This window comes from Miscanthus floridulus, chromosome 12, assembly GCF_019320115.1.
Source record: "Miscanthus floridulus cultivar M001 chromosome 12, ASM1932011v1, whole genome shotgun sequence".
In the NCBI taxonomy this organism is placed as follows: Eukaryota; Viridiplantae; Streptophyta; class Magnoliopsida; order Poales; family Poaceae; genus Miscanthus; species Miscanthus floridulus.
Window position 1 is genome coordinate 78,004,611 of NC_089591.1, and position 10,271 is coordinate 78,014,881.

General features: G+C 47.9%; 2 protein-coding genes across 2 annotated transcripts; one reads left to right on the plus strand and one right to left on the minus strand.

Moving 5' to 3' along the window:
• The first annotated feature begins 3,593 nt into the window (after window positions 1-3,593).
• LOC136498526 (uncharacterized) lies at window positions 3,594-5,569 on the plus strand. Its single transcript, XM_066494434.1, has 2 exons — window positions 3,594-3,770; window positions 4,061-5,569. The coding sequence occupies exon 2, from the start codon at window positions 4,083-4,085 to the stop codon at window positions 5,394-5,396; it is 1,314 nt and encodes a 437-aa protein (XP_066350531.1). The 5' UTR covers window positions 3,594-3,770; window positions 4,061-4,082; the 3' UTR covers window positions 5,397-5,569.
• A 207-nt stretch (window positions 5,570-5,776) lies between these two features.
• Window positions 5,777-10,271, minus strand: LOC136496375 (golgin candidate 2-like). The gene is made up of 10 exons (XM_066492036.1): window positions 10,136-10,271; window positions 9,470-10,030; window positions 8,819-8,929; window positions 8,683-8,742; window positions 8,016-8,073; window positions 7,745-7,800; window positions 7,505-7,597; window positions 6,879-7,004; window positions 6,447-6,494; window positions 5,777-6,328 (listed from the first exon to the last, which is right to left on the minus strand). Exons 1-10 carry the CDS (start codon window positions 10,187-10,189, stop codon window positions 5,981-5,983), a joined length of 1,515 nt encoding a protein of 504 aa, XP_066348133.1. The 5' UTR covers window positions 10,190-10,271; the 3' UTR covers window positions 5,777-5,980.

Below are 10,271 nucleotides of genomic sequence, written 5' to 3' on the forward strand. Positions count from 1 at the left end.
GCATGAAATGATGATGCAATGCTTATGAATATAACAACAACAGCTCTTAAAATAAAAGTACATTGATTTAGCTACTAAGCTATGGATATCGACCACGGTACTAGGCTACCTATTGTCACCGATAACCATTTTGAAGTATCATTATTGTTATAGCAACTACAGCTATTCTTACCCCTAATGCTAGTTTACGATACATACCCTAAAGCAAGGATAATAACTATGCCATTAAGCGACTCGCTCTATGGCTACCTATTTTACAGCAAGTATGTAAAGATCCTAAGGACCCTACCGTAACAATTTCGAAGCTAAAACTATTGCCGGTTTACCACAACAAATCCTGCAATTAAAGATCGATATACTGCTAAGCTCTCTACTTTAATCTTATGAGCCTACCATCCTAACAGTTAATGGTGAACTAACTGTACTAGCAGGTAGATGGCATTTTTGTGAACCTAACAAACTTGGTTTCACTATTTTAGGACATCTACACCATTTGCTATCATTTATCAAAGTTCAGCGCATAACTAAACTAACTAAGCAATTCTATTCTCAGGAACAACCGAAACAGGCCTCGTGGCCCACTGGCCTGGCTCGGCAGCGGCGCAGCAGCGGGCGCGGCCCAGCGCAGGCGCGGCAGCGGCCCAGCGGGCGTAGCAGCGGCAGCGCAAGCGCAGCAGCGCGCGGGCGCGGGCGAGCGAGCGCAAGCAGGTGCGGCCAGCAAACGGCAGCAGGCGCGCGGCCCAGCGCAGCGGGCGGCCTAGCAGCGGGCACGGCCCAGCGCGGAAGCAAGCGCGGGCGAGTGCGCGCGGCCCAACAGCGCGGCAGCAGGTGGCCAGCGCGAGCAGCGCAGCCCAGCAAGCGACAGCAGCCCACAGAGGCGTATTTCAACGTATTACGGCTTTATTTTCCTACATGAAAGCGGCCACAAAACACATGTGACGTAGGGGTGACGTCAAGATGACATCAACAAGCTAATAACAGCAGTAACGCACCGTCGCTGCTCTGCTTGCTCTGCTCTGCACGGGACGTGGTTCCGCCGGCCACAGAGAGGATGCTACTGGGCGGTGGAGCTTCGAATGAGTGGGCAGAGCGATGCACAGCTGAAGGAGAAGCTAGCAGTGCGGTGGATTGAACTGGTATGCTCTAGTTCAGTGGATGGACGACGGCGCAGCTCACCTCGTTCTTATGGAGCAGGCGGAGCTGTGCTTCCAAAATTGAAGCACAGTGAGGTGCTACAATGGGCAAGGTGGTGTCAATCAAGCTGCTGGCTGTCTCGCGGAGCCACGGACGCGACGAATTTCATTAACGCTCTACGGTCACGTCGAATTGAAAGCAAGAGGTACCGTTGGCCAAGGTTTCAGCGGAGACAGAGGCGTTGGCACATCCACGGTCATTAACACAAGGTACACGTGCACATGACGACGGAAGACAGTGAGACGTGCCCAGGCGACTGTCCGCGCGGTCGACCCACGCGAGTGCAGAGCTGATAGGACTCGTGCGCAGTGTGCTTGCGTGCGGTGGCAGGCAAAGGCACAGTGGTGACCATGGTCAGTGATGGCTTGTCCGAAGCAGATGACGTGCACGGGTTTTCTACAAATTACCAAAAGTGGCTTCATCGACCCATTTATAACTTACGCGAAATGACTTAAACTTCGAACGGTTTCGCGTCGAATTCCAATTCCGAGCTACCTGTTTCATTGTCGACTACTGAGTTCGTACTACAAATTTTATTAAAGTTCACATACACGATCTACATCATTTTTATTTAATAAAAATCCGTTTAGAATACTAAACAATATAAAGCGACATGAAACTTAACATTTATTTCCCGTTTCGGATAAACGTTTCAAATATCGTATATTGATTTATACTCCAATTTACACACATATGCACATATACATGATGCTCCTGCGATGTTTTAGCAAAACATTACAATGTAACACCGGGGTGTTACAATTTGTAGTCTGGCCGAAGAACTAAACGTGCCCTTAATCCACATATCCACTCAGGAGGGTTGGTGTTGTCCACTGTTGAGACAGTGGCGCAATTTTTCCAAAAAAAAAAACGCACGCACATCGAACATGCTCCAATCTCCTCATTTCACACACGCCTCGACGGCTTTGCCGACATTGCACACCTCCCAAGAAATCCTACTGCTCTGCTGCTGCGTCGTAACTTGGAGTACACCCAAGCTTATTTCCATGGTCATACATTCTCAAGAGGATAGCTTGTCAATGGCAGAGCAGGCAGTGTCAAGCAAGAGCGGCAGTGAGTTGCATGCATTGTTGTTGTTGACTGTTGAGCCGGGTGAAGAGAGCAAAGTCTTGACTCCTGTAGTAATAGTATGCTGTGATGACAGATGACCAGGAGTAGTCGAGGTGATTATCGACGATCAATATAATCTGGCTAGCCAAGAGGAGAGCCGGTTAGAGTTGGAGCATACAGTGCCATACATCCGGAAGGAGGTATCAGAGGAGCAGGTCCATCGATTTGCTCGACATTGGTCAATCATGATATGCGGAACAGGCGTCGGGATTATAGTAGGAAAAGGGGCTCAATCAGGCATGTTTCAGACTTTTGGTTCGTTCAGAAAGTAAAAACAGTTTACTTTACTTATGGCTTGGCTATTGCGTTCCTGAGGGACAGTCGTCTGCATGTCCTCGCGGAAATTTTTTCAAATAACAATTTTTTAATAAACAATTGCAAAGGTAGCAGTAGACACAGCAGTCGATGAGAAGGCAGCAGTCGATGAAAAGGGACCTGTCGGCTCTCCGATGGCCGAGAAGTCAGAATTTTTTTTAAATATTAATTTTTTAATGATTAATTTCAAATGAAGCCGTACATACAGCAGGCGATAAGAAGCCGGTGTGGTTCGTGCGACGAGGACCTGTCGGCTCTCCCCTGGCCGAGAAGTCGGAATTTTTTTTGAATAATAATATTTTAATGATTAATTGCAAATGTAGCCGTACATAAAACAGGTGATAATACGGCGAGGACCTGTCGGTCCTCCGATGGCCGATAAGTCGTAATTTTTTTAAATAACAATTCTTTAATGATTAATTGCAAATATAGCAGTATACACAACAGCCGATAAGAAGCCGGAGGTGTTGGCTCGTACGGCAAGGACTTGTCGGCCCTCCGCTGACCGATAGGCTAGTGCCTCGCGCAGACAGTCGCATCCATTTGCCTCTTCCTCGCTGATCCGACACTAGGCTGCGCTGCGGCCGTTCGTCGGAGTGTTCTCACACGGCGGTGGGGTTTGGTGCGGCAGCATGGCATGCTTATGCGGCAACGCGGCATTTGCGGTGGTGCGGGTTGAAGCGGCGCTGCGGGCCTACGCGGATCATGCAGCCGCATAAACCCGTTGTGGGAATGCGGGCTGGCCAACGGGATTACACGGGCTTGCCCAATAGGAAGCGAGTCGGTTAACGTCAAAAAACAGGATGCGAGTCGGGATCGAATTCCTCACCGGCCTGGAATCGATTACCCGTTTGACTTTTCCCTCCCTCCCGGTATAAAAATAGCAGGACTGCCCGTCCACCTCGCTGGGACGCTCCTCGCCATAGACCACGACGACGACGCAGGCACGCTTCCCTTACGGTGCCTATTTACTGATGCTCTAGAGGCCCTGGTCGCCTCTGCGACGCATCGTGCCTGCGACACCAATGCCCCTGATCGAGTCCGAGTGACCAACAGCACACGGATCCCCTCCCCTCCAACGACGGCCCTGCGGTGTCCACCTTATTGCCTGCGTCTTCATCTCACATAAGGTACGCGCTTCTCCGAGCTTGTGACTTTCTGCAACTGTGATTTGTGTGTGTTCCATTAATTCCAATGGCCTGCCTGATAACATGTAAGCGTCAATTAGATATAGATATATAATTAATGATTGTGAATCCCGGGGGAATAATCATTGTATGGCTTGTGACCGTCCGGCTGCCGCTTGTGACCCTTGTTGCGCTTAGTATGGCTTTGTGAGGACTTGTATGGCTTGAGCACCACTAACCGCAACAATCCCAGATTCGCAGGTGATCTCCAACTAACCGTACTGTTTTCGCAGGAGGTCTCCGGGCGTATCACCGATGTCATCAGGTTCCAACGACGCGGACACCGCTCCATGGGCCGACTTCCTGCCGGAGCTATGCATTCTCGTCTTGGACCACCTAGACGTTATCGGCATCATCCGCTTCCCGGCGGTTTGCTCGGACTGGGCCACCGCTTCCAAGAACACCCACTGCCCTCGCCTGCTGTCAGGCACGCCGACGCTGCTCACGTCTAGCTTGGACCCTGAAGGCTACGACATTGAGTACGACGTGGAGCCAGGCGCCTTCGGGCTCCATGACGTCACCACCGGCAAGTCCTGCTACGGCGAGGCCGAGGGGCTGAAGAAGCGGACCTGGATCGGCGGCAAGAACGACTGGCTGGTGACTACGGACTTGAGGTGCAGCGTCGAGCTCCTGAACCCCATCACGGGCGTCCGCGTCCCGTTGCCGTCCTTCGCAACCATCCCAGGCGTCGAGGTGGTGGAGGTCCGCGATCGTGGCCCCGGTGTCTCCTTCGAGAAATCGCCGCACCATTTCCAGAAGGTCACGCCCAGGTTTCGGATGCCGGCGCACCGTCTCCAGAAGGTCATGCTGTGTCGGACGCCGGCACACCCGAGCGGCTACCTGGCCGTGGCTCTCTTCTCCTCGGGTGACAGCACGGGTTTGGTTGCTTTCACCGCAGCCGACGATAAGCGGTGGACGCTGTTGAAGAACCCTGAGGGATTACACTATCTCGGTACGTACACGGACGTCACTGTCCACAAGGGCAAGGTGCTCGCCGTGGCCACATCTGGAAACATCTGCTCCTGGGACATGGACGTTGGCACAACCACAGAGCCCACGATTTTGCCACCACTGGACATCGACATCGACTACTGTGTCAAGCGCGTATTCTACCTGGCCACGTCGAGCGGCGGCGACCTTCAGCTGGTCTGCATGTTCGGCGACAACGAGGACATCAAAGACACGCGCTGGTGGAGGATAGTGTTTGATTTCCAGTGGAGCTTCTGGCCACGCAGCGTTTTGCTCCACGAGCTCGACGCCGTCACCGACACGTGGCGACGCGTTGGGGACCTCGGCGGTGGTCGCGCCCTCTTCGTGGGGGCCAACTACCCTTTCTACGTCGACGTGCCTCGCGATGGCTCCAGAGATCCTCTTCTCCAGGCAGATTGTGTCTATGTCACGGACTTGATCAACTGTGACGCTGGCATCTTTGATCTGAAGCTAGGAGATGACTTCAAATTCAACTTGGATGCTCGCCTCTGTTATCCGGCACTGAGTGATCCGTTGCAGATGCCGATGTGGTTTCGGCCAACTGCGGCGTTACCCAAGAGCACAAGTGCCGTAGTATAGAAGACCAGCAGACATTACTATTGTAGTTGAAATAAATGGCATTCGCAATGCAAGAAACTTTGAATCTTTAGTTATGTAACAATAACAATATTGATCTTTTGCTAATGGATTGATATGTATAAGTAGTACATTTGTCTCCAAATAACCTTTATATTATTTAATCTTTTTCGCGATTGGAACAAATGTGTGTAAAGTAAACATTCAGAAGCAATTTCGAGCTTCATGTTTGAAATTTTTTTTGGCAAAACGCCTAGTTGGAAGGACAAGTGTCTTCCCTTTTTGGCAAAACGCCTAGTTGGAAGGACAAGTTCCTGTATATCAGAACAACACCTATATGCACATGCAAACATTTGAGTAATTGACTACATAGAACTTCACTAATCCAAAAGTAATTCCAACTTCATGTATGCAACCAGCCACTGTTATACTTTGATTGGGGATAGAGACAAGTGTCAATTAAAACAAAATACACGAGGCATTCTATGTTATGATATTTCTCAACCAGAAAAAAAAAAGGTAGGATGGCTCAAGTACACAGCTAGAATAGACTCTGTATAGCACCAGAACATGCCCGGAAAAAACCATCAATTGCTAGTCTTGTTTAATGTCCCCAAAGAAAAGGTTGCCCCAGGGCGAGTTTCCGACACCGTTGGGTGTGATGTTAGTATGTACAGTACCCATAAGTGAAGGCATACTAGATACACCAAGGCCCAAACCTGGGCCTTTGGATTCCGCCTCAAAAAGATATGCCCGGCTGAGAAGATCGAATCAAGCTGTCGGATTGCAGATCCCAGTTGCTGTTGTCCAGCCCTTATCCTGTCACCAAGCTTTGGTGAATGTGATTGTTGCCATGCACCAGCTTCAATGTCCAATCTTGATGAGCTTGAAGAAGCTAATGATGAGGCACTGTTGTCGAGCAACCTCGTGACTGCCTGTAGATGATGGACAATGTTATTCTCGTCGCATGCACATTTACTTGGGTATTTTACTAGGTCCGGTCAGAATATTTTATAAAAATGACTAAAATACAGTGGGTCTACATATACATACCTCGATTCTCATTAACAGAGCTGCCTTCTCTGAAGATAGGGACTCAACCTAAAAAGAGAAACATTTGATTTTGAGCCTTTGAATGATAGCCCTGTACCAGTGTAGCCAATAGATACCAAGAGCCAGTATCACTATGCGAATAATAGCAATTATCCTCAGACGGGTAACCATATTTTTTGTGTTAGGTCAATATTTATTATTCATATCGAGGTGTTTTCTTTCCAAATCTTGATGATTTTCTAAGTTCCCTAACTCCATTTATAGTACCAATGAAAATAGGGAAGGGTTCTCAATACAATGACCTAATCATGTTTTTTCTACTGTAAAACCCATGCTGATCCAAAAAAACAGGTAACAAAATCGCAAGATATGCTGTAAAACAGAAAACAAACAGGATGTGATATGATGAAAGAGCCCACATAAGGAATGAACCTGCATTTGTTTCTGAATCAACCGATCAGTTAGTTGATCAAGCCTCTTCTTGAGCTCAGTTTCCACCTCTGTAGGATGAACCATGTCTCTTCTAGTCAGCTCAATGCTTTCTTCAATCTTCCTTGCCTATTTGAGAAAAAAACAAGGACCAAATTGAGATAATTGGTTAACATAACTATTAGCTGCACACAGAATGTAAAATACTCAAATCACTAGCACAAATGACACTCAGCCTAACAGCACCAGAACCTAAGTATGAAATATTCAAGAAATTACAACACATGCAGAATTAGTTTTCTTTAGGATGACTTTAGTTGGATGCCTTTAGTTCCTTGCTTCCAGGTTTTACTGTATTAGGCGACAATAAAACAAGGGCACAAGGGTATTCCAAACCAAGTCAAATGGGACAAAAAGTTTAAAACAGTGAGACAACTGAGCCTCACTTTAATGTTATACCACAGTACAATGACCAAAACACTATGATATATGGGAGATCAATAAGCCAGAGTAATACTAATAAGATCCAATTGAGCTTATAGTTATTAAAGGAATTCCTGAATCAAGACTCTAATTTGTAAATAAGAATTAATTACTACAGGCGGTCAGTCATACACAGGAGAACCTACCTTGTCCTTCAAGCTCACAATTCTGTCACATATCAGAGCGTATTCTGCATCAATAATTTCTTCCTGCAGCTTGAACCTTCTCAAAGATTCTATCTAGACAAAAGTTAACTCATATTACAATTAGATAAGGTAAAGACATATTTTCTAGGAGTCAATAGTTCTACTCAAAAAGGCTCAATGAAATATTATATCAATTGTGTGGAATGAAAAGCAACTGGCAAATGTAAGTTGATTGCTTACTTCATCAACCGGAGGGGCACTTGTCTTTTGTATCTTTGCTAGCTTTCTTTTGTATTCTTGTTCATGGAATGATAGCAAAGGTCACATACCAAAAAACAGTGCTATTAGTCGAGATAAAAAAAGAATGGCATGTCAAACTTAAATCAGTTCAAGAAGGAAACAAAATAAGTCATTAATATACCATTGGCCTAAGAATGAAATAAGACTGCTTAAAAAACACAGTAGACTCTAAAGCCAGGGAGCCCCAAAAAGAAGGCCATTGTCAACTTACTATCCTGAGCAAGTTTCTTCAATTCAACTTCCTCTCGAAGCTGCGCCACTTGATCAACCTATTCAAGTATAAAGAATAACAAGCTTTCAGTTTAATGATAGAGCATTGTATAATTTGTGAAACACCTATGAAGTATGAATCGCATTCAACTCATCGCTAGCAGTTGTTATGTTAAAATATCGGACTCCAGCAATAGGAAGGCAACAAAATATAGTTAATTACATTTGTGTACGAAACTTGGAAGGTCCCGGGTTCGAGTCGCGGTCTCCTCCCATTGCACAGGCGAGGGTAAGGCTTGCCACTGACACCCTTCCCCAGACCCCGCACAGAGTGGGAGCTCTCTGCACTGGGTACATTTGTGTACGAAACTCCAGGGCATGATCACTCTAGACTAACCCATTATTTCAATGCCAGAATGTATCAACTTTGTCTAGTCATAACATTTTGGACCACATGTTAAGGTGCAGGCTCTCGAAAATGCCAGAGTTCTCCAAACTTGAAGGGAAGAATAAAATTCCTATGTTCAACTATCTATGCATAGTCACATCTATAGTTTGCCTCTACATCTGCTGTTGACTCAGAGCAGGGCAGTCTGTAGATACTCCATTGTTTCTTACCTTAAGCCTAAAAACACAATACACAAAGAGGGAGGAAAAAGAAAACATACTTGAACTTCCAGATTCCATTGTTCCCTGGCAAGTGACTTTGCAAGCTCACCGTTTGTAACCTGCGAAAATCTTCTTTAAGAGCATTGCTAAGACTTGTGAAGGTTGGGTGGGGGTCATTTGTAGACAGGTATATACCTCAAGTCTAGCCAATCGTGCAAGGGCTTCCATTCTAGTGCTATGATGTCTCTGTTTCTCTATCTCCACTGCTTCCATTGTTTCGATCATACTAGTCTGCAACTCTGAAGCCTGAAACATGTTGAACAAAAAGCTAATAAGGAATCACCACTTTCTAGAAACCATCTCAACAGGATAACTTATGTATAGAAATGTTTTTGCATATGAATACTTGACTCTGCCTTATAGGTACTTGGGATCAACTTACAGTTCCATAACCAGTGAAATATGTGCAAGATTTTGTGCTCTAATGCAGTATTGCACCAAAGAAAAAAAGAAAAAAATCCAATCTAAACAGAATATATTTTGCAGATTAACAAACAAAAAACATACTCCCAACATCACAAATTATTGGCCGTTTTGGCTTTTATAGGTACCTATGCACCTAGATGGACATATAAGCTAAAAACTTTGTAGACCTATAATTTGGAATGGTGGGAGTACAATGTGGTACTAACTGAATGGTGATGCAAATCACAAAAAATAGCTAACATCATGCATGCTATAAGAGCAGTTTTTCTTGCTCTGTTCAGAGCTGTATATGTTAATGTCATCACATTAAGCAACCTCTCAAGTCTGAAGCGACACAAAATAGCCATGAAGCGACCTCACCTCCTGCGCCTGCTCCTTCTCACACTCGGCGAGCAGCTTCTCAAGCCCGGCCTTCTCCCCCTCGAGCCTCGCAACAGCCTCTTCGCGCTCAGCAATAGCGCGTGCAGCCATGGCCGCAAGCCGCTCAGCCCGCCGCCGTCTCCTCTCCTCCTCCCTCCGCCTCTCCTCCTCGGAATCCTCCGAGTCGTCGCTCCCTGATCCATCTGAGTCCTCATCGCTCCCGCTCTCGGAAGCGACACCCTTACCGTCCTCGCGATCCCCACGATCTGCTTCTGGCTTCACCTCGGACACCACCTCCACCGTTGGCTCACCACCGGCCTGATCCTGCACCGCGAGCACCGCAGCCGCGGACGCGGAGCGGCGGGGCCCTGGTGAAGGCAGGGAGGGGCGCTTCGCTGCGAGACGGAGGCCGAGGGAGGGGGGCGGGCCGGACGGCGGCGGCCTGCGCGGGGGCGGCACGTCGAGGAGGTCATCGGCGGAGCGAGATGTTGTGGCGTGCAGCGCGGCGAGGTCGGAAGCGGAGGGGGACTTGCCGAGGGATTCCGCCGCCTGCTGATCGATCTGAAACGCAAGAGAAGTGTAGAGTCAGAAGAGCTGGAGTGAGGAGAAGACTCAGGAGGGGATGGGGCGACGTCGCGGCGAGGGACGAAGAGAGCGCTGGCTTGCCTGGTGGAGCAGGGTCTCGGCTGCTTTGAGCTTGGAGGAGATCCACCCCGCCATGGCGCGGCGAACGGAGGCGCCGCGGGCGTGGGGATTGGAGTGACGCCGCGCGGCTGGTTGGTCGATGACTGACGTAATGGGC